At 34.6% G+C, this 25,117-nt stretch overlaps 1 protein-coding gene across 2 annotated transcripts; it reads left to right on the top strand.

Annotated features, from left to right (window-relative positions):
• The first annotated feature begins 471 nt into the window (after positions 1–471).
• Positions 472–19,534, top strand: LOC120123613 (transcription factor IIIB 90 kDa subunit-like). Of its 2 annotated transcripts, XM_039142471.1 has the most exons (20): positions 472–523; positions 686–805; positions 902–983; positions 1,332–1,404; positions 1,674–1,762; positions 1,855–1,931; positions 3,145–3,201; positions 3,326–3,438; positions 3,556–3,635; positions 3,726–3,812; positions 7,187–7,267; positions 7,708–7,869; positions 7,995–8,099; positions 14,291–14,342; positions 14,445–14,563; positions 15,714–15,797; positions 16,160–16,297; positions 18,506–18,595; positions 18,999–19,052; positions 19,310–19,534. In XM_039142471.1, exons 2-20 carry the CDS (start codon positions 744–746, stop codon positions 19,493–19,495), a joined length of 1,791 nt encoding a protein of 596 aa, XP_038998402.1. In that variant the 5' UTR covers positions 472–523; positions 686–743; the 3' UTR covers positions 19,496–19,534. The 2 variants fall into 2 exon arrangements, with proteins under 2 accessions (XP_038998402.1, XP_038998397.1); XM_039142466.1 differs by lacking the exon at positions 472–523 and having other exon boundaries at positions 665–805.
• Positions 19,535–25,117: the final 5,583 nt, after the last annotated feature.

Raw genomic sequence — 25,117 nt, 5'->3', positions numbered from 1 at the left:
TTGGAAAATCTTTAGTGTGGATAGCTAAGGTAGTGGACGTAGACTTTGGTTGAGAAAGTCGAACCACTCTAAATCGCTGTGCAAATCTTTTTAATTTTCTGCAAAAGCTTCCACCGAAATTTTTAATTGTCAATTCACCCCCTCTTGATCGATTTCGTCGATCGATTAACTCAACAAGTTATTTTTTAGTCACATAATAGAATTCCTCAATATATACTATTTTATAATTTAACTAAAAATAAGTAGTAGATTACAAAAATAACCTTTAGGATTTTTTTTATTACTTTAAAAACGATATCTCCTAGCGCGTTTAAATTGATACTTCCGATTAAGATAAAAAGTAGTGAGAACTAACTTCTTTCCTCCACTCCCAAGTTAGTTAAGACACACACATCCACGGCGTTAACTGCTCCAAAATTCTGAAAATTTTAGTAATTTCCTTTTCTTAATAAAATTACCTACCTCCTAAGCCCTAACCCTAAGTCCTAACGTCATCTCTTAACTGTTCCCGACTCCTAACTTAGTGAGTAACTTCCCTTCTGCTTCTCAACCTCCGGTTTCTTCATTTTTTTCCGTTTTAAATATATTCTTCTAAGTATTATTATGAATATTAATCTCTTTTGATGTACATTATTTGTATTGTTACTATCTTGATTTCATTTGAAAACTTTATTTCGTTGCTCAGAAAAGGTGAGAAGCAAAAAAGATTAGCGCTATTTTTTAAAAATTCGTAAATAAGGAGGATGGTTTTCTGCTCTAGTTGCTCTAGAAACGTTGCTGGAGAACGCCTCAATGAAGGTGTTTTGTAAGTGATTTTCTTGCTCATAATCACTGTTGTTTTTTCCGGAGAAAATTTTGATTTTCTTGTTTCATTATTTGTTTTCTTTATATATTTATGTAGGTGTTGTAATTTTTGCGGGAAGGTTTTGGAAGAATACAATTATGCAACCGAACCTCAATTCGTTAAAGATTCAGCTGGCCAGGTAATCTTTCTGATAAAATTTAGCGGAACAGTTGTGATATAGGTTTAAGCAAGTTGATATGTACTGTTTCGTAAATTTTCTGCAAAATTCATTGTTTTCAGCTATTCGTAGTTTACTAACCATGAATTTGGCTGGGTGAATATGCTATTAAACAAAAGAAGAAACATTCTTTGCTAATCTTATTGTCGGATATGTTTTAATCGAGACAAGTGTGTTGAATTGGGAAGTTCAAGTTTTATCACCCTTTATTTATTTTTATTTTACTTTATTTTGATCACTTGATCTGTGCTCTCATGTTTTTGACTCGCATTTCTATTGATTTCTATTACCGATTTCACTTTGTTCCAGAGCAAATTGTCCGGAAATTTTGTGAAATCCGTCCAAGATATTTCAGATTCACGTAGGCGTACATTGGATAAAGGTATGGTTTGTCAAGTAGCATCTATGCTATGCAAGAAGCTATATGTTTCTGACTTTTGATAAAGGATCACTGATACATTTCACCATATTCGCCCTTCCTAGTTTCTCTGATTTCAAAACAGTTTAACATATATTTATTGCAGGCTCAACTCTACTTTTTTGTGTTATTTCAATTTCTTGTCATGGTTAATAATGTGCTAGCATTAAATTGCTTACTGCAATCTGACTTACAAACATCTTGTTTCTGATTTTAATTTCATTGTGATACAGCTTTTGATAATATGAATAGTCTGAGGATTCAATTAGAGATTGACGATTATAGTGATGAAGTTGTTCAAATTGCTAGACGCTTTTATGAAGTATGTTTTGTTCTGCCTAAGTCTCATTTCAATGCTTGTCATTTTTGTCTTTTTCCTCAATATTTTGAGCTATTTTTATCTGCATTGTGAAGATTGGCCTTGAACGGAATTTCACTAGGGGGCGCAGATCAGAACTAGTAGAGGCTGCATGTCTTTATCTTGCCTGTCGGTGAGGAATATTTCTTTCTTACATTTGTAACGTGGTTACAATCGAAATGCTATTGCCTGAGCTTGAACATGGTTTGTTGTCTAAACTTAAAATGTGATGATTCGGCTGTTTACATGTCAGTTTAAGAAAACAATCATATAGGTGTCTACTGATTACATGTGTAAGAATTTGCAAAACTAAAATTTCACTCTAGTAACTTGTTATATCGGATATGTATTTTACATATTTTGCCTAGTTTTTGGTTTCTGAAATTTGTTACTCAATGCATTTTTTTATTACTAATATAGGGTCATGTAGATGCCTAGACTGTAGTTATCTTTTACTACTTCAAACCTCTCGTTCTCATTTATAAAATACCAAGTAGATTATTTATCTTGTATTCTTTCAAATCCTTTGGAAATTTGTGTGGTATTCTCTACTTTTCCTTCTGCAACACAATAACCTATGACCCTTTTCTTCATCTTCTAGTATGATATGCATATGTTATTTTCTTTGGGATGGATTTATGCCTTTAGTTTATCATGTCATTATATATGCTTTTGGTCATGGAATTTGTGTAAATTAGGCTTAAGGAAAAGGAGGGTAATGACATAATTTGTAAAGGTTTTTCGTTGGCTAGGATTTCTTGCAGTAGGAAGGAGCGTAAGGCTTGTATTTTAGATGTTGATATTGGTCAAGTGAAATGTATTTGCAGCTAGGGTTTGAATGCTGAAAACTATTGCTGGTTTGGAATTTGGATAGAAAATGTTGGGATGTGGTCTCTTTCAGCTTGTGGTTCACTACTTAAAAAACCCCAAAGGTTCATGCTGTGTTTTTGAGAGCTGCATCAAATTCAAATTAGCTCCACCCTTTCTTGAAAATTAGACCAATGCAGAAATATATAAATCATGCACTGTATGATAGTCAGGAAAGAGTGCAATAGAGGAGGGAGAGGAATAGAGGAAGACAAAAAGAGAGAGCTATCATGAACAATATGATACAGTGTTATTTTAAACTATAGTCTGTAAGGTGCATACATTTGAATGTACTTTATTGTAACAAAAATGTGTTTTATTCCATCATTTTTATGGTGGTTAAATGTTGTATCACATGTATATATTAATGCCATACTCGAATCATTTGCCGTCTTGATTTTCTTTCCTTTATATCTCTTTTTTGTTTCTTGAATTGTTGAACTATTTCCCTCCTTAACCATGTAATTTCTGGAATGCAGGCAAAAGAGAAAGCCGTTCCTCCTTATTGATTTTTCAAATTCTATAAGTGTAAACGTGTAAGGAATTTCCTCCTTTTTACCCCTCGTAAAAAAATAATTAGCTTGATAATCCTTTCTATCTCTGTTTTTGTGTGACCTGTTTCTTTTTTGTTTTGATCAAGTTTTGTTGTTTCTTCTTCAGTTATGAGCTTGGCTCTGTATATCTGCAGCTTTGTTATGTGCTCTACCTTGCTGACACAAAAGATCTTCCGAAACTAGTTGATCCTTCAATTTTTATTCATAAATTTACAAATAGTAAGTTGCTTAATCAATTTCCAGACCTTGAGATTCTTTAGTTGATTATATGATCCCAGTGTTTGAGCTTTCACTGCTTTGAACTCAGACATGCATAATAACCAACATGCTTTGCAGCTTTGATTCCAGAAGGGAATGATGCAGTTGTTAAAACTGCACGAGACATTTTAGCTAGCATGAAACGGGACTGGATGCAGGTATGATTTTATTCAAAGCACTTTATTTTAATTCTGAGTATTACTGGGTAATTTTTAGAGTTAAAATCTTACTGTAACACAAATTTGCAGACAGGGAGAAAACCCAGTGGATTATGTGGTGCAGCGCTATACATTTCTGCTCTTTCACATGGTTTGAAGGTTTCTAAGTCAAAAATTGTAAGTTGTTTTCTTACTTCTTTGTTTATTGGCTTCTTCAATAATTATAGGTGTTTTAATTGTATACCTACTTTTATTATCTGGCTGACGAACTTTGCAATTTTAAATTTATGAGTAGGGCTTGCAATTTTAAATTTATGAGTAGGGCTTGCAATTCAGTAGATGTTTTAACTTTCAGCCATGTCATGATTGTGCCAGAAGAAACACATGCTATATAAGGTCCTAACTTATATTACGTGGTTTTGGACTAGGTTCATGTCTTCACCCAAGCTAGAGTAGTAGGGATAATTTTAGTCTTTTAGATGCCTCACTGCAATAGTAAAAGAAATTCACAGCAGTCTTAAGCCATAACTATAACCCCTAGACCCGGCCTATCAGATCTAGTGAATTATAGTAAAATTTTCCAAAACATTATTCGATAATTTAAATTCATATTATGAATAAACACCTTTTAAAAACATGATTATTAATAATAAATTCTAATTCGAGTAATATATATAAAACCATAAATATCTCTGAATAAAACAAAAATCTTTCACCAATCAGTATCAATGAAATTCTAACATCAGTCGCAAAAGCAATATATGTCGCAAGGCAAGTATTTCAAAATAAATAGGCACATGTCACCCAACATAATGGCAAATCGGAAGATAAAAACATTACAACAAAATAATATTGTACTGATGTGGTGATCCTCTAAGTGTCAGGTCCATGTCGCCTATAAAAAGTATTTGAAAGGGGAAAGTTTGGGGGAGTGAGCTAGGGAGCTCAATGTGTTCCAACAGTACAAAATAAAATCATACAGTTAAGTTTCAAAATCGGTTCATTATCAAAGTTATGAAAACGATAGTAGAGTTGTAGTTTAAAATACAGAACAACCCTCCAACCAAACGCCATACGCAGTTCCCCAAGAACCACATCCGTAAGGACTTACCCTAGGCCCAAAGAGCGTAGGTGCCAACCTAAGGGAACACCTTGGATCCATAAGGGCTTACCCTAGTTGAAGCATAGGTGCCCACCTGAGGGGTGTGCCCTCAGGCCCATAAGGACTTACCCAATGCACATAGCAGAGGAGTCACCCTAAAGGAGTATCTTAGGGTCCATAAGGTCTTACCGCTAGGCCCATTGGGCCCAGGAGCCCACCCAAGGGTCGCCTTAGGTTCATAAGAAATTACCAACTTGATCAGTGATAAACCTACATGAGGAATTACCAGCTTGATCGGAGCTGAACCTGTAGAGACTTCATACCAGATCTCAGAGTACTCCGAAGGAAAATAGTTTTTAGACAGTAAACAGTAGTAACAGGAAAACAGATTTCAGAAAGATATCAATTCAATAAAAGCAGTAACTAGAGAACATGAATCAGACAAGCATGCTTAAAACTTCAGCAAATCAGAAATCATGCTTGAAACAGATAAATCATGTGAAATTAAATCAGATCAGCTAGCCATATTGCAATTCAGGTAAAACAGTCATGTGAACATGATATTTCAAACATATATATATATATATATATCACACAAGAAACACACATCGCAAAAAGAATCAGTCCGGTAGATTTATCGAGCACCAGCTTCACTACGCTCTTCGACTGTATGAGAACCTAAGTCATATCAGAACAAAATTATTATCGGAGTAGTACGCTAAACTGAGTATTTAACAGGATTGCAGAACTATACGAGTAATCACGGGCTCTTGCAGACAAGCGGGTCAGGAGGAACCGGGCCAAGAAGACGAACGATTGGGAGAATCACGGGTACCTTAATTAAACGACATAATAATTTAGTCCTTGACCCTCAAATTAGATGCACTTAAATAAATCACTTAAATTATATATGCATATTCAGGTTTAACGGGACAATTTGGAGGTTTTTAGGTTCGAATTTGGAAAAACGGACTTCGGATTCGGACTCAGGACGTCGAAAAACATAAATATGACTTTTCAGAAATTTTGACTTTTTTGTCAAAGTAACGGTCAAACTGAGTTAAAGTCAACGGTCAAAGTAAACGGGTCTGGGTCAAAGTCAACGGTTCAGACTCGTTCGGGTTGACTAAGGTCGAGTCAAACAGACCCGGTTCAAACCGGGTTGGGTCGGTTCGGTCCACTTGGACCATTTCTAGAAAGAGCCATAGCTGGAGAAGGAGTCCCACGCATGTTGCTGGAGCATGAGACAGTGGAAAGGGGTCGGGTCGGTCGGCTGAGTACTCTGGGTGCAACTTAGTCTTCAAACAACTCAAACACAACCAATAATCAAGCAAAATCGAGAGAAAAATTAACCGAAAATTAAATCCGAGCTTACCCACACCGGCGACGGAGAAACCGATGAAAAAGTTACGACCCAAAGGTTGGGTTTCGAGTGGACGACAATGAGGAGTCCAACCACGCCGGCGGTGAGGCAAACGGATGACGATGGCAGCATGAAATCGCAATTAACCGAGGTGACGGGGGGTTTCGACGAAACTTTAAACGCTCATCCACGACGAACGACGGGCATTTAGCGTCGGTGGTTGGCTGGGTTGCTTCGCGGTGGCCTGGCGCTTCAATTGGAGGTGGTGGTGACCTGTACCGCCAGTCGGAGCAGGGAGCGACGATGAGGGGCGACAAATGAGTTTCCCCCCTCGTTTTGCGACGATCGGTGACCAATTGGGTGAGTTGAGGGTTGGGGTTGAGTAGCTGGAGAAAGCTGGTTATGATGGCGGCAGGGCACAATAACGGCGGTCGGAGCGGGGTGGATCGACGGGGGAAAGCTTGAGGACCGAGGGGTTTGATTTTGGGTTTCACGAATGGGGGTATGTGATTTTGGTTTTAGGTATATCCCGAGCCAAAATAAATAATATATATTTTTATTAAATAAAAACACTAACAAAAGCATAGCCTAGTGGCCATAACCCTTGGGTCACATGTTTAAGTCTCCCGCCCACCATTTTATTTTATTTTTGTGTCAGATGATTTTTTTGGTTATAGGAAAATTACGGGGCTAGTCCCTGAAAAATCTTTGATTTACATTTTAACCTAAAATCATTAATAAAAATTCAATTTAACCCATTTAATTAATTTATTGAATTTCTAATATTTTTACCCGAAATTTTGGGGTGTGACTAACAAATACTAAAGATATTAAAAAAATGCTTGATGTTTCCATTTAGCATCTGCTAGATAATGATTTTTCGTTTTTTCCAGTTTAATTGATATTATTACTATTATTATGGGCAGGTTTTGTAGTTTTATTCTTATATGAGATTTTCCATCATTTTCCAAGTTCCAATTTCTTCTTTGTTTAGATTCATGTTTATTATTGTTTCCCCCCTTTTTCTTATTATCCTCGCTTTCTCTCTCTAAAATTATTTGGTTAATTAAGGTCTATGTTTATCAGATAGAGGTTGTTCACATTTGTGAAGCAACATTGTCAAAGCGGTTGATTGAATTTGAGAATACCGACGCTGGAGCCTTAACGGTGTGTATCTTTCAACTTGTTCATGGTAATCTAGAAGAATTACATTGTGCCAGGAAACTGGTAATGGAATAAGGTGTAAATTAATAGTAACTATGAAATAAAGAACCATATTCTACCTAGTTGATATTTATGATAGTTAGGATAATTTTTTTTTAATTTTTTTTTTCCTTTTGATGTTGATGTGGCTTCCTATCTGCTTAGGGCCCTAAGTAGATAATGATTGTGTGATCGGATTTAAATGGTTTGCAGCATCTTGTGAGGGAAAAAAAAAGCTTTGTTGTTGTTGTAATTGTTACTTGTGTCAGTGCTATTATTATAATCCTTACGGTAGAATTTGATTATTAATTTTTTTACTGTTATACTGTTGTTTGTATCCACTCTACAGACTATCTAACTAATTTTATGTAAAATACTCTCCATTGTTATAAACTTGGGACCAGATGGAGGAGTTTACGGAAAAGGAGAGGGAGCTTCGAAATAGTTCATTAACTATAAAACAGCCAAATACTGGGTCAAAAGAAACAAGCTTAGATGAAGTTCTGTGTAGGCATACGGAGAGAAAATCTTTTGCCTATGGACTTTGTAATGAATGTTATGAAGAGGTAAGCACACGTGTTGTTTTTGACATTTATTAGGCTTTCTTATCTTTCTTTGCGCTCTACAATTTTACCACTGGGAATTGTTTTATCATTGAAGCTGGAGTTCATGCTGTTACTGGTTGATGCAGTTCATGAAGGTTTCAGGAGGGCTTGAAGGGGGATCAGATCCACCTGCATTCCAACGTGCTGAGAAAGAGAGACTTGCAAAATTATCTGTAGAGGAAAATTCTAATGTAAGTTCTGTAACTATACCTCTCTAAAGGTTTAAGGACATTGAAAGGTTGATAATCCAAATTGTAATTGCTTCATTTATTTTGAATTTCCGGATTTACACGACCATGCAAAAATTATTCACTTACAATGTCTCTCTTTCCCTTCCTCATGTGCTAACTTATCTTTTAATTTGGTGCTGTCATGCTTTTCAGTTTAAACACTTAATAATTAGGAATTTATCTGTGGGTACCAGTTGTAATCCTAACTCTGAAGATTTTGGAGTCGTGAGGCAGAATTTTTCATATAACAGTTGCAATAACGATGTGTCAAAGGGGGACGATGGTAGAAACTTAGAGAAGGAAGAAGACAACAGGGAAAATTCAGAAGAAGGATTTCGGTCAAAGGTAGAAACGTGGCTTCAGACCAGTCTAGAAAGGAGGATGTCAGAAGAAGATGGGGAACATTATTTGAAAAAGAAGTCTGTCACTCTGCCCAATAATAATGGGGTGTCAGACAAATTTGAATTTGATTTAAACTATTGTGGGGATTATGCAGGAATTGGGCTGCGAGAGGCTGTGGACCAGAGTATCCAAGCCCATTCTGATTCAAATGGGGAGTCTCTTTCTCCTATAACTAAAATTTTCCCAGCAGGCCCTGCTGTGAAGCTGAATTGGGCCAGGGTAGTAAATAAAAAAAGGATCAGCCTTTGTTCGATTTTCTAGAGCAAGATACAGATGTAGTGAGGGATGAAGCTATAGTTAACAATAGAGCTGTTCCAAAGAAGTTGAGAATGGTTAAGGATGTCAATCAAGTGATGCTCAATGCGGGTAGTGATTCTTCTTTTTGTGAGAAGAAGAGAAATTCAGTGAATTTCGAGGACTGTGAAGAAATTGAGCCCTTAAATCCTAACTTAATGTTGTCAGCTCCTAATCAAGAATCCTTGCATTCAAGAGGCAGAACGTTGATTCAGCATAGAAGATTACTTTCTTCTAAAAGTGTGCCCTTAGAGAGAAGGAGAATGGCCAGCTATAGAAGATTTTATAGCAGATCTAGGGTGAGAAATAACTGGTTTGAGAATGAACACAAAGGAATTCATGGTAGAAAGGATGATGTTCTGCAGCTCACTTCAGAAAATATGGGAGAGAATGTGTCAGTAGTTCCTATCTCTGTTGTAGGATCAGGAAGATCGAAAAGAAGGGAGAGAAGAGTTAATCAAATCTCTACTGAAGATAACATTAAGATGGTTGCTTCAGAAAATAGGGGAATTGAACAGGATGTACAAGTCTTTGGTTCTGCTAATGATCAGGAAAAATCTTTGGTCCCTATCTTCTGTAAGAATATTTCTGAGGACCGGTCTATTCTCCCTCCTGTTTCAAAGCGTGGTAGGAAATACAGAAGGGAGAGGAGAGTTTTAACTAGGGAAGCTGTGGACTTGGTTAATGTGATTACTGTCTTTTCTCCTCAGTTTTCGAAATTGGTGGAGGAAGCATTGGCAACTTGGGAAGTTTGTCAGTTGTTAGGCATTTCATTCAAAGAGGAGAAGGAGACTTTCATTGAAAAAAGATTAAGTCTTGAGCATGGATCGGAGGTAATTAGGGAAGGTTGATTTCTCAGGGGAGGCTGATTTCTTGGGAAAGTTAGGAGTATGTTTACGATTTATTATGATGAAGTTAAAGCTTGTTATTGTGTCTTGGAATGTCAGAGGTTTGGGTAGAAAAGAGAAGCAAAGGGCAGTGCAGAGAGTTGTGTATACTCGTTGCCCCCAATTTTTGTGGCTGCAGGAAACTAAATTAGAGTTGTTTCAGAAATCTGTTATCAGAAGATGTGGTTTAATTAACTTGCAAGGGTTTATTGAATCCCCTTCGGTTGGTGCTTCCGGGGGATTACTCTGTTGCTAGAATGACAGTACTTTCGAGTTGGAAAATCAGTTTATATCCAGTAGATTCATTGCTATTACTGGGAGGTTTCGTGCCAATAATTTCATATGCAGTCTTATTAATGTCTATGGTCCTTCTATTGAGGAGGAGAAAAGAGGCTTTTTTGAAGAGCTAGGCTTGTTCATTGGAGGCCTTAGTGATCCTATCTGTGTTGGAGGGGACCTTAATGTTTATCTTCATGAGGATGAAAAGATGGGTAGAGCTCAAAACAGGAATTCAATTGAGATTTTTAGTCAATTTCTGCTCTTCACTGGTTTAATCGATTTGCCATTGAATGGTGGCCGATTCACTTGGTGTAATAACCAAGATTCCCCAACCTACGTTAGATTAGACAGATTCTTGGTTGATAATCGTTTCTTGATTGCATTTCCAGAGTTAGCTCAATATCTTTTGCCTAGGTCTATCTCTGACCATAATGCTGTATTGCTTGAAAATGGTGGGGTAAACTGGGGTAAGAAACCCTTCAAACTTTTTAATTATTTGATGGATGAAGTTGGTTTTGAGGATTTGGTAAGTTCATCAATTCAAGATTGTAAGAGAAATCAGAGGAATGCTGGAATTTTCAGTATTCTGAAGAATACCAAAATAGCAATAAAAAATTGGGTAGGGAGGAGAGATAAGTTTCCTGGGGATTTGATTTCTGATCTTGAATTAAAGATTCAGAAGCTTGAAGTGGATGCTCATCATGGTCTACTGGGCTCCAATTCCAAGACAGAACATGAGTTGAGGGTGTTGAGATCAGAATTGTGGAGGCTGTATAAGATAGAGGAGCAGATTTGGTTTCAAAAATCAAGATCGAAGTGGGTTGAAGATGGGGACAGAAACACAAGATATTTTCATACTTGTGCTTCTATTAGGAGGAAAAGAAATGCCTTGAATGCGCTACTTGTCAATGGCAGCTTTGTTCATGATCCGAATGTGATTAAGTCAACAGTAAGAGAGTACTTTTTCAAGGCTTTCAATGATCAGTTTACTTTACAGGTGGAAGACATAGGGCTGGATTTTTCCAGTATTACTCTTGAGCAGAGCTTGAGATTAGAGAAAGAATTCTCTGAGGAGGAAATCTGAGAGTCTTTAGAGTCTTGTAATGGGAATAAAGCTCCTGGGCCAGATGGTCTAAATATAGGTTTCTTTAAGAGATTTTGGAATGTGATTAAGGGAGATGTCTTGAAGTTCTTCAATAACTTCTATTTGGGGAAAGAGTGGGAACATGGTATTAATCATACCTTTATTACTCTTATCCCTAAGGTATCTAATAGTGGTGACCTTGATGATTTTAGACCCATTAGCTTAATTGGTGGATTATATAAGATTCTTTCTAAGTGTCTTTCGAGGAGGCTGAGGAGTTGTATTTCGGACATAATCAGTCCTACCCAATTCGCTTTTATACCAGGCCGACAAATCTTAGATTGCTCTTTAATTGCCAATGAAGGAATCGACTTTTTGAGGAAAAATGGGCTTCAAGGCTGTGTTCAAAGCTGATTTTAAAAAAGCTTATGATTCGGTGGATTGGAACATCCTGTTTCTAGTTATGGAGAAGATGGGATTCAGTTCAAGATGGATAAATTGGATTAGAAGATGTGTTACTACGGCCTCAGTTTCTGTTCTTGTTAATGGAGTTCCTACTGAGGAAATTCCTATGGCGAAGGGTCTTAGACAGGGATGTCCTTTATCTCCTATGTTGTTTAATTTTATTGGCGAATTACTCAATTTATTGATCTTAAAGGCAGTTTCTCAGGGGCTGTTTTCTGGTCTTATTATAGGGAGGGATGAGGGGTCTTTTAAGTTATCTCATTTACAATTTGCGGATGATCTCATTATTTTTAGTGGTGCTTCGGAAACGCAAATCCTAAATGTGAAAAGGGTGCTTAGAGTGTTTCAAGTTATGTTAGGACTACAACTAAATATGAAGAAATGTAAAATGTTTGGTGTGAATTTAAATGATGAGGTTGTGCATGAGTGGGCTCACAGTATTGGTTGTTCAGTTGGTAGCTTTCCCTCTGACAACCTAGGACTTCCTTTGGGGGCTTCTAGGAATTCTGCTGCTATTTGGAATCCAGTGATCAGTAATTTTTCCAAAAAGTTAACTGGTTGGAAGGCAGCGTCTCTTTCTTTAGCGGGGAGATTGGTTCTTATTAAATCGGTTTTATGTTCGCTCCCTATTTATTATTGATCTCTTTTTAAGATACCAGTTTCGGTTCTAAAAATCCTCAATTCAATGATGTCAAATTTTTTATGGGGAGGTGGAGTTGATAAAAGTAAGATCCATTGGGTTAGTTGGTCGAATGTTTGCAAATCTAAGATGGAGGGGGGGTTTGGGTGTGATGAATCTGAACTTGATGAATAGAGTGCTTCTAGAAAAATGGTCTTGGAGGTATGCAAACGAGAGGGGATCTGTTTGGAGGGATTTCATTTGTTCTAAATATAATCTTGATCCCTCTTTGTTAATGTTTGAAAATAAATCTCCAAACAAAGTTTCTTGGTTGTGGAGATCAATGGTTTCTAATCACTTTAAAGAGGACCCTGTCGGCTTTAAGCTGAGAAGTTTGTGTTCTAGTTTAGTTGGAGATGGCAAATGTATTCGGTTTTGGCAGGACCTTTGGGCTCTGGATTACCCTCTTTTGATTATCTTTCCTAGGCTGTTTTCCATTTCCATCAACAAGACAGGAAAATTGGTTGAATTTGGGGAGTATAGCTCTACTGGATGGAGTTGGGAAGTGCAATTTCGCAGAAATTTAAATGATTGGGAGATTGAGCAGTGGGCTAATCTGATGACTGTTATCTCGTCTTTTGCTTCATCTATGGATAGCTCGGATGGAATGATTTGGAAAGGGATCGGTGATGGACTGTTCACTGTTAAGTCGGCTGTCAAGCTTTGTTCATTCGGTTCTCTGGGTTCGGAGGAGGCTTACTTTTGGAATAAGATTGTTTGAAAGGGCCAGTTGCCACCAAAAGTTGAATCCTTTATGTGGCAGGTTGTTCTAGGGAGATTGACTGTTAAAACTGAACTGGTGAAAAGAGGGGTTTCAGGAATTCAAAACCTGTTGTGTCCTCTTTGTATGGTGTAGTAAGAGTCTCCAACGCATTTGTTTTTCTCTTGTGCGGTGGTGTGGTCTGTTTGGAACAAATTTCTTAACTTTTGGAGAATTAAGACTGTCTTCCATTCTAATGCAAAATCTTTTCTCCTGGCTTGGGATGCTTTGAGGACTAATTCAAAGATTTGGTATCTCATTCCAGGGGTGGTTATGTGGACTACATGGAAATTGAGGAACTTAATTGTTTTTGAAGGAGGGAAGTTGGATGAGGTTGAGTTCTTTTTCTTAGCAAGATTTAGGCTTGCTTCATGGTTTTTAGCAAAAAATAAAGGGGTGTGTATTCCAAAAGACTCTCTTATTTCAGACCCCTCCTTAGGGGACTGTTGTTACTTTCAACCTAATAGGATTAAGTCTATTATTCCTTGGCATCCCCCTCCTAAGGGTTTTGTGAAAATTAATGTTGACGCAGCTACGACTAAGGATTGGAAGAAGAGCGGGTTAGGAGGAGTTTTAAAAGATTCTTCTGGACATACCTTAGGGTCTTTCAAGGAGCTTGCTGGTACGGGGCCTCCTACTTATATGGAGTTAAAAGCTATTCATAAAGGGCTAATATTCTTTGCGAATTTTCGAGATAGACTTCAGGACCGGTTGATTTTGAAAGTGACAGCAAAATCGTAGTGGACTGGATTAAGGGGGTTGTTTTTTGTCCTGATGTTTATGCAATATTGGTTAGAGACATTGTTCACAGGCTTATAGAGTTCGGAGGGCTGGTTAGATGGGTTAGCAGGACAGCCAACATAGAAGCCGATGCCTTAGCTAAAGAAGGAATTGGTTGATTCTATATTTATAGTTACGTTGTTTTATGGTTGTTTCGAGTTTTTGGTTGGTGGGGTGTATAATGGTTGTATCTTATGTAAATTTATGGTTCAATAAAATCCTAAGGCACTCTTTTCCTCCTTCCGCTGATTAAGGAGTTCTATAAGCTCCATTAATCAAGAAGGGGGTTTTTAACGAGGCCTGAAATTCTTATCAAAAAAAAAATTAGGAATTTATCTATGGTATGCTGCTTAATTATGAGAGATTAACCAGTCTCAAATTCTTGTGACTGGATGCATGAATATTTTTTCTGCTATTGGATCTTTTTAGTTTACTTAGTTATAACGTTTTCTTCAACATTGTTTTAACCGTCATTTTTTATCATGGGGTTTCATTTGTTTTGGTTATTCTTGATAATTACAGAGCGTATCTAACAGCACCATCGAGAGTGGATCTGAAAAAGCTCAAAATATTGGTAAGTTTAAAACTCACGATTAATCATGCTTTACATGGTTTAATAATTGGACACTTTGATCTAAATGCCCAAGTTTTTTAATTAGAGAAGGTATTGTTTCAGGGATTTTAGAGGATGCAACTAACAAGGCAGCCATTGATGACTGTGACAATAATAAATTACCTGGAGTTGATGGTAGTGATGATGGATCGGATAACTTTTCTGATATTGATGATTTTGAGGTAGGGAATAAGTCTGCTTTCTTGTATTTTGTCATTGCAATGTCCATATGAACTTCAACAAACAAAATACTACGAGCTTAAGCTCAACTACAAAAGTGCTACCAATTACTTTGGTTATATTTCCTAGTCTAACAGAATTGTTAAGGTGTAGTTAGAATCAAGTAGATACATTATTATCAAGATTCTTGAGCTTTGACAAGCTTAACTTGTTTTGCTTTGCCCTGCATCAATAAACCATCTAAGATGTGTACCCATGAGTTGTTGAAGTCAGTTGGGCTTAAATTCAGCTTTCAATCATTGCTGCCAAACTAATGCTAAACATATGGTCGGTTGTGTGTCACATGTAATCAACATCACTATTGTTATATTTTCTTCTGAGCTGCTCTGGGTCTATATAATGTATGTGATCCGTGTGGACTTAAGTCTTCAGAAATACAAAATCGTCAATTGAAGGAAAAAAATGTTGAAGAATTGACTAAAATTTACCTAAATTAAGCTTATTGTTCAGGTCTATTCTTCAGTATTTAGTGTTTGATTCTTCATAGCTTTTTTAGGAAGTGCGTTTGGTTGGTCTGGTACAGAATCAACCAAGCTGACCTGAAATTTAGTTATATAAAATTCTTTACTATATACCTTTCTCTACAATATTGTTCATGACTGTTAAACGTGCTTTATATTTATTATGCATGCACGCATTTAAAAATTATATAAAAACTTTTATAAAAGCTTATTCAACGAATAGTTAAAGGTGAAAGGGTAAACAATTTGCGTGTGATCTATTAGTTGTGTATTCAATCTTTAATGATGATTTTGGTTGTTTTATTTAAAAAAATACATTAGAATATATGAAAAAAACCAAAAACACTATTATGACAATATTAATTATCTCATTTAAGAAGATGGCTTTTCAGTCTTCTCACAATTGAGTTGGTACCCAGTTAATCGGTGACACCAACTCAGTCAAAAACTTAAATAATAGTATAGTTAAGTGCATGTTTATTGTTTGAGCTGCACGCATTGTGTTTAAACTTATTTTAGAAAGTGTTGGTTGATTTTATGTGTTTATGTGTATGGAACAGCACTATCCGTTGTTTACTTTGATAACATTTTCTTATTACACTGGGGAATTACTCAAATATTATATTTTCAGGTTGACAGTTATCTTCTTCACAACGAGGAGGAGAAGCATTTCAAAAAGATCATTTGGGAAGAAATGAACCGGGAATATCTTGAGGTGATTTGAAACATGACTTTGTTGAGTACAACATTATTTTGGCTTACTCTAGTCTAATATCACACTTTAAGCGCAATATTCCTGCATTGGCGTGTCCTCAACTATGAGCATGAAGAAACATTTAGTAAATATAATTGAGTGCTGAAGAGACGGACTTTTAGATGGGTTTTCTCATATTCTTATCATATGGTTAAATTGAGCCCCAATTCCAGTGAAATTGTTTGATGTAACTAATTTGCGTCCCGATGCCTTTTGTTAGTTAGAACGTTAGTAAAGAATGCAAATAAACTTTGCTTTGAAGAATTTATCTAGAATCTCATACTATATATTACAGGAGCTTAATCATGCTGCAATCTTTGCAGGAACAAGCAGCCAAGGAAGCAGCCATAGAAGCTGCTAAGGAGGCTTTAATGGCCAAGTATGATAAATGCCCAGAGGACCTCCAAGCTGCACAGGAGCTTGCCGCAGCTGCTGCAGAAGTAGTGGCAAAATCTAGAAAGGTGATTCTTGGATATTAAGAAAAGTATGGAAGTTTGCTGATTTCTGAAGATTATATTTTAGAAAAATGCAAGCCACCATTCATGCTCTGTTACTTCCGAATAAAGTCAGTCAGAAACTGAATTCGTTGATGGCTGGTTTTCTATGGGGGGCGGTTTAGAGAAGAAGTCTATTCATTGGGTGAATTGGCAAACAGTGTGCAGTCCTAGAGATGAAGGAGGCTTGGGGGTTTTAGATTTAAATCTTACTAATCGAGCTCTGCTAGGGAAATGGATTTGAAAATTTCCTAATGAAAAGGGTACTTTGTGGAAGTATTTGATTTGTTGTAAACATAACATCGATAGTATGTCGATGTCGGTTAGTAGTGCGTATTCAACACAAGACTCTTGGATTTGGAAAGGAATTGTTAGTAGTTTTATGAAGAATGATGCAATTGGTGAGAGGCTTAGATCTCATTCTAGAATCCAAGTGGGGAATGGCAAGTCAATTTCTTTTTGGAATGATGTTTGGGTTGATTTTTCACCGCTGAAAATTCAGTTTCCGAGAATTTTTGTGTTGTCAACGAATCAATCGGGACGGGTTAGTGATTTTGGAAGTTATGATTCGAACGGATGGACTTGGGATATCCGTACAAGAAGAAATTTAAGTGATTGGGAGTTGGAGCAATGGCTGGAACTAATGATCAAATTAAACAACTTTCAGTTGACAGAGGAAGTGGATGATTTTTTATCATGGACAGGGAAGGGCGATGGTTTGTTTACTGTCGGCTCTTGTAGGACTATTGGTAAAGGACAAGTGGGTAATCCTCTTTGGAATAAGTGTGTATGGACAGGTTTGGTCCCTCCTAGAATAGAATCCTTTCTTTGGCAAATTACTCATCAAAAAATGGCAGTTAAGTCCCAGCTGAAGAACAGGGGGATCCCGTTATCAGATTGGGAGTTTTGTCCGATGTGTTTATTAAGTGGAGAAACGGTTCAACATTTGTTTATTGTCTGCCCTGTGGCTCATGAGGTTTGGTATAAGTTTCTCAGTCTGTGGCACGTTAGCACAGTTTTGCCTGGGGATATTTCTACTCTTCTCAGTTCTTGGCCTGATTTGGTGGCTAATTCACTTATCTGGAAATTAGTTCCAGCAGTGGTTCTTTGGTCGATATGGAATTATCGAAATTCTATTGTTTTCGATAACAAGGTTATGGACAGACTTTCACTTTTCTTCATCGTAAAGTTCAGGCTAGTTAAATGGTTTCTAGCAAAGTTCCATCAAGTGCAGATTCCGGTGGACTTGTTAATATCTGACCCTACTTTAGCAGATGGTTTCAAGGGTCTTCACGCTACTAATAGGTCTGTCCAGACCAGTTGATTTCTTTAAATTTAATGTCGATGGTGCAGTGAAAAAGGATGGGATGGCGGGCGGCATTGGGGGTATCCTCAAAAATCATAACGGTTTCGTTTTAGCAACGTTTTCAGAAAGCACAGGGCCAGGGCCACCCCCTTTAGCAGAGTTGAAAGCTATTAGAAAGGCTGTTGACATTTTCTACTCTGTTTGGGCTTCTAAGGGCAGATTAATTCTGGAAACTAACTGCAAGAATGCAGTGGAGTGGGTCAACTTTCCAAGTCTCTCTCCGGTGTTTTTTAGTAATTTAATCAAGGAAATTAAGTCTTATGTACTGTCCAGGGGTTTGGTAGTGCAGTTTATTCCTAGGTGTAGTAATTGGGAAGCAGATAAGTTGGCTAAGGCAGGGATTGGTTAAGTATTTGATATTTTGTAAAGGTTTCTAATGTATGCTTCTGTTATTAATAAAATGAGGTACTCTTTTCCTCCTTCCGATGGATGACTTTTTTCCAAAGGGTCAACTATGAAGGAGGTTTTTAATGAGACCTCCAACTTCTATAAAAAAAAAAATGCAAAACAAACTACAAATGTACCATGCATATTAGCTTGATCACATGCACTTCATTTTGTTCTCAGTTTCAGTTGACTGTTGCCACTCTTGTTTAATTCGAAGTTTCTTTTTCCTCCTCTTTTTACTTTACGCACACACACGCATGAGCATACTTGTAAGCTTTAGCATGCCTACAATATCTTATTTTTACGTCCAACAATGACCCTCTTTAGATTATGTTAGTTACCCTTTTAAGATATATTGCTTCAAGGGTTCTTTCCCGTATCTCAACTTCTCTCTCTTTTGTTGGCCTTTGTTGTATTACCAGGAGAGACGACAAAAGCGGGCTGCTGAAGAAAAAAGTGCAGGTCCTCCACAGACTGCTGCTGAGGCAACCCGGCGAATGCTGGTCAAGAAGGTATCAGATAGCTTTTCTTTCTTGTTTTACCACGAGGCTGAATAGTGAAACTTAGTTCTGAGATTTGTTTTTACGATAAAACTGCACTGCCTTCAAAATGGCAACACTGTAGTCTTATAGTAATTAAGCCACCGGAATTTTATCTAAATTAATATCAGGTTAATGAAACTCTCTCTCCAGGTGGTCGTATTCTTTATTCTGTGAATTTTACATATTAGTCAATCCTAAAATCGAGGTCATGATTTTTTTTAGGAAATCCCATTTACATAAGATTTTGCTGAAAAGAGTTTTATCTATATTTTTGAGTTGCAATGGTATGGTTGAACAAATTAAAATCAGAAAGTTTAACCTCATTGCCTAAGTTTTGCGTTGAATGTATGATACTTATATTGCTTCTGTGCAGGGACTAAGCTCAAAAATAAACTACGATGCATTGGAGAAACTCTTCGATGACCCGGTATATTTATTATGTCTGCTTTAATGTTTAAGATCAAATTTTAGGCTTAAGACACAAACGTAGGAGAACTTGTGTGCGACACAAATACTTTCTCATTTGGGTGGTATAATACCTATATTATTCGGATTCGGTAGTGTCGGATACAGATGTAGTTAACTTTTTCCAAGTTTTTCCTTGTATTAGAGTATCATTCCCTCAGGATTTAAAAAAAAAAAGATCTTTCTTCAACTTGTCTTAAGATTTCTATGGTATCGTAGGTAGGTACAGAGAAACCCAAGAAACAAAAACTTGAGTCAAATTTGGATGAAAACGAAGAGAAGGGTTCAGAAATTGGGAAAGCAGGTGATGAATATAACGATGATGGAGGGGATGAAGAAGATTATGAAGACTATAACCCGGAATTTGACAGCCAAGTTTATGATTATGAGTATGATGGATATTGAGAACTTAGGAGTGACAGCAGGGGTCATGGCTTCTCCAAGATTTTTAAAATTTGTTAATAGACTCCTAATTTTTTTTTTTGATCTTCTCAAAATGTTTAAAAGTCTTTTATTTTCTTTATTTTTATAAATATTCTCAGTATATATTTATACTAAATTTAATTGATACCGTTAGAATATGGATTTCATATTTTTCTTTAGTTATTGTAAAAATAACATATAAAATTTAAACTTATTTTTTAGAAGAAAAAAATAACCTCCTACAAATTATTTTTCTTAGTTTATTTATTTATTTATCAAATTCATATAATTATTAGGGTAAAGTACACAAATGGTCCCTTGATTATAAGGCAATGTTTTGTTGAGTCAATTGACATTTAAAGTTACAAATTAGTTTGACTATTTATATGTTCAAAACTTGACTTTTTTTAAAAAAAAAATTAGCAGTCATTTGAACTAGATGTAAACTTATTGATAGAGATATGATAAAATTTGATTCTATAATTATTTGAGATGTATTTTGTAGATCGATTTTTCGTTTATATTATATCATCGATCAATGCTTAAAATACTATGTTGTCGAGCCGGTGTTTGAAAGCAATAACGGTGCCATTAGACATCATTGAAATATGGTTTTATCATATCTTGATCTGTATGTTAATGTCTAACTTAGACGATCATTATTTTTTAGCAAAAAAGAACGGGTTTAGAACATATGAGTAGTCTAGCAATTATTTTGTAATTTTTAATAGTCAAAATACTTAACAAATTAACATATTATTATCGAGAAATCATTTTATAACTTTTAATAACTGAATGACTCAATAAAATAATATCTTATTATTATAGATCATTTGTGTATTTTACCCCGTTATTAAAGAGAGGAATGGACTTTTCGAATATTACTGACGAAAACTGTAGGTATAGTTATATATATGTGAATATGATGTATATATATTTTGAAGCGATATTTGTGGATAAAAGCATAAAGGTAGAGGCAAATGAGATGACCCATTTCCCGCAATTTATTGCACCATCCCATCCTTCATAACTGGAAATTTATTTGTTTGTATAAGCTTAACATTTTTATTTGGTTGCAATTCACTCAATTTAAATTTTAGTTGGTAATTGGAGTTTGATTCAAATTTTGATCCACTATTTTTAAAATATGAATCTCATTTTTAAAATCCCAATTCCTATAATTTTCATTTTTTAAATTTAATCACTTTATTTTTAATTCTATGATTTAATCTCTTAATTTGTTTGATTTAAAAATTAAAGTCCAATTAATAACATTTTAGTTAACTTCTATAAACAAATTTGAATATATCATATCAATTGGATTTGTTTTTTTAATAAACTTTTGAACATTAAGATATCACATACTTAAATTTATAAAAAATTATAAATAGTGTTATCGATTATGTTTTATTTTTAAATCAAACTTATAAAAAGGCCAATCTTGCATAATTAAAAACGATAGACTGGGAGCATAATTAAACATTTCTCTTATTTTCTAGGCTCTCGTACATTAAAGTGAAACTATATATATTCGTTTACTTATTTTCCATGCTTAATTCAAACGAAATCATTAAGTTTGAAGTTCAAATATATTGTATAAGAAATAAATAATAAGAATTACTAACAATTTGTTATATTTTGAGATGGGTTATTAAATTCTTTAAGAAAGTTTAAAAGTTCGAGTCATGACATTGTGAATGAAGTAAGTTGGGTTGAGAGAATTATCCCATAATAAGTTTATATAAATCCGAATTAATCGATCAATAGATCAAATATCAATGATTAGAAAATATCATTTATGATAAATACCTGCGTATGTTAAATTGCTTAAAGAATAAATTCATTGACTCATCCTTATCCTCTTCATAGCTTTAATAAACACATCTAAAAGATAACAATTAAAATGTTCCATATTTTTTATTCTTTTTCCCCCTGAAAGAAACCATTATAGCCCTCTCAAAACAATGTCAATAGTGATGGTTTTGCTAAGTAACCTAATAATCACCTTTTACATTAAAAAATATAATTAATTTATTTTTAATTCAACAAAACGATTGAATAGATAGAGTGTCATTATTATTATACAATTTTGTTTGGTTAAATTAGGAAGGAAATTTAGCTTCTACTTTTTTTTGGAAACATGGAAAATCTTTGTAAGGAATGAAATTGACAGATTTTCATCTTTGTTTGGTTGAATGAATTGACAAAGATGGAACAAAAGGGGAGGGAAAGATAAGTGTTGGAAGAAGAAAGAGGATGACAAATTTAGAATTTGACCCAAATATTTTAAATTAGAATCAACTTGATAAATTATATAATTTTTTGGACTAAAATTATTATTAAACCATCTCACAATGCCAATTTTAACTACCACTTATTAAAATAGAAAAATATAAGATCAGTGGTCATATTTGCATAAAAATACAGTTAAGTGATAAAAGTAAAAAAGAGAGAATCATCAGGTGACTAATATTGTAATTTAAGCTTTATTTTGAGAGAAGTCTGTACAAAATAAACAAACCCTAAAAAAGTAATAAATAGTACAAGTTGAAGAGACAGAAAAAGGCCATAAACCCATGTTTTGTACACTCTTTTTTGACAATCATCAATGCTCTTTCTGCAACATATCAAGTTGAATGGAAACACCTCTACCTGCAAAAAGCAAAGGTTTAGGTCGAATTCATAAACCAAACAACTACGTATAGAAATTAATAAAAAAAATAAAAGTGAAAAATATCATTCATGAATGTTCAAAAACTAGATACATGGAGAAGTAATAATTGGCCTATCATCTTATTCTTTCCTCAATTTCATGTATTTCATCAAGGGTGCGCCCCCGCATCACTAAAATTTGAGAAATAAAATGGCAAATTACTCCAATAATTGTCATGTTCACATAAAAGTTGATGAATTCCATGGGATATAATCATCGTTCCTATGAATTCAATGAATATTTCCATTGCTTGTGTTAAATTTCATGGATATGTATAAAAAGCACATTGTGAATATAAAATGAAGTTTGATTATCTTTATGAGAGTCAAAATTGGAGTGAAGTTGGATTATTTATGTCAAATGCAACACGTTTGGTCTGTTTGAAAAGAAGCAAAGTTTTAGGAAGTAGTGAAGATTTTTATGGAGTTAGTTAGTGGTCCATTTCAAATTGCTGTTTGAACATACAAAAATGGTTGAATACAGTTTTCACAAGACGGTTGGGTATAATAAAAAAGTTAGGAGGTACTCGGGGCACGTATAATTTTACGTTAAAATATGAATTTAGAAAATTTAAAGGTGTTGTATTCTACAAATACAATTATATAACTCAATAATTCTAAAAAGAATAATACATTTTTTATTATTAAAACCACTTAATTGGTCGAAGAAATTCAATAGTCGTAGGGTAAAGAATGAATAGTTATATATAACACAATGTTCTTTTAATAATATGATGTAAATGTTAAAAAATTAAGAGTACCACGATCGTACTGTAACTAGATTATTAAATAGAGAAAGCGTCGATTTGATGTGGCATGTAATGAATTATTCATTCGGGGTTAAAGCTCTGTAGAAAACAACAGTAGGCAAATAAAAAGATATGAGAGGAGGAGGGGGTGTCAGTGTCAACACGAAGCACAGTGAAAGATTCCTTTGGTTTGAAAATGCAGAGAGGAGGAAAGTAGGCAGTTTTCCATTTGTGGATAAACTCCAAAACCCCTTCAAAAACCACTCTCATGAACCTATCATTTAATTAATTAACCACTAACACCAATTTTAATGTTACTACTTAAACGATTCTTAATTCGATAACCCTATTTAGTGATTAATGGAAGCAATCCCTTTATTGTCTATTTGCTGTTGTGGGTTCTTGATGTATATTCTTTTTGATAGTTTTTTTAAGAGGAATTTGCAAGTAAAATTTAGGGGACACCGACCAGCATCTGGTTCTGCTTTTGGGGCACATGTAATCGAGCGTTTTAGAGAAGTTTCGACTCATATGTGCAGTGTGCGTTTCACCGTTTTTCTCACTATTGCATAATTCTCTTGCAATTAGTATATAGATTTAGGGTAATTAAATGCGTAGAAATGAATGGTTGAGATTAATAGTAGAATGTAAGAAGATATTTATAAAAAAATAAAGAGTTAATTTTAATATTTTATTGTTATTTATCTAACAATTCTAAATCTATATAAAATTAAAAAAAAAACTTTACATTATATAAGTGGATCCTAATCTTATATACATATATATATTTTTTTGTTGTCTTCCTGGTTACCAAGACTTTTCTCGCACAAATCCAGACCAAATCGAGTTGTACACCTAACTTTAGTAGATGAGTATCCCAACAGAGATTTTGTACATACACAAAAACTTGAACTCGATACCTAGTTAAAAGATATCAAGTTACTTATCATTTAAACCAACCCATTGATATATACATGTATATTTGCATTACTAGCAACAACCCTTAAATTAATTTTTCTTCTTCTTCTTACCAATATAATCTGATTTTTATTTATTTCACTTATTCATTTACTAATTTGCATAATCTTTTATTCACTTCTGCTCAACTGAATTTTCACTTATTTATTTCACTATATATATATATTATTAACATTATACTTAACTAGCAAAAGTTTTTTTTTTATCTTTTTACCGATCGAATTAATCATGTGCTAGGTACATCATTTTACTGATATATTAAATACATAAAGCTCTGAAATAAATATTAAAAAATTAATGAAAAAAACAAAGCACCGTTCTATTAAATAAAAAACTAAATCCTTCCCAACCAAGGCAAAAGGAAGAGAAACAAAGACTGAAAACCGCGACCGAGTAGGTTCCCGTTTTATACTCCTGTTTTAATTTCACTATATATTAAAAATAAAATAAATATATTATATAATATAAATTACATGAACACAACTGTAATCCTATATAAATCTTTATATAATTTATTGAAATAATATTTATTTCAATCATGATAAATTTAGTTCTATTGATAAGTGCAATATGAATATAAAAATGTAAGACGGAGAGAAATGTGTTCGAAGTTTAAGCCAAGCTTGAAGAGTTGTTTGGTCCTCTCGTTTAATAAAAAATGTTATAGAAAGAAGATGGCAGTGCTACTGTAAGCCATGTTTTGCTTAACGTCACACTTGTTATTTATTTATTTTTATTTTTATTATTATTCCACCATTTTTGACCATCACTTTGGATGGATTGTTTTCTTCTCTCTTTTAGATTTTAATATTATTATGAAAATTATATATTATATTATATTAAATATAAAAGAAGTTGTCTCCTTCTCTTTTAACAGCAAGCCCAGGTTTCCATGCATTCCTTCACATGCATTTAGCCATATTAGCCGAAACCCTAACTTTCCTTCTTCAACCTTCTTCTCTTCTTTGTTTCTTTACCATTTTAACCACTCTTTTTATGATTCTTGTTTCCACACAGTGAGTTCCTCTCCATCTCATATCTACAATATGTTATTTCTTAAACTTAATTGCATGAATATATATTATCAAACATAATTTTGAATAATAAATATGAAATATTTTTCTTTCTGAAGAAATAAATAAATAAATATATATATATATTGGTT

The sequence above is a fragment of the Hibiscus syriacus genome, unplaced genomic scaffold, assembly GCF_006381635.1.
Source record: "Hibiscus syriacus cultivar Baekdansim isolate YM2019G1 unplaced genomic scaffold, ASM638163v2 tig00001120_pilon, whole genome shotgun sequence".
NCBI classification, from domain to species: Eukaryota; Viridiplantae; Streptophyta; class Magnoliopsida; order Malvales; family Malvaceae; genus Hibiscus; species Hibiscus syriacus.
The sequence above is the reverse complement of the archived record's forward strand: the minus strand, read 5'-3'. Positions and strand labels throughout refer to the sequence as shown.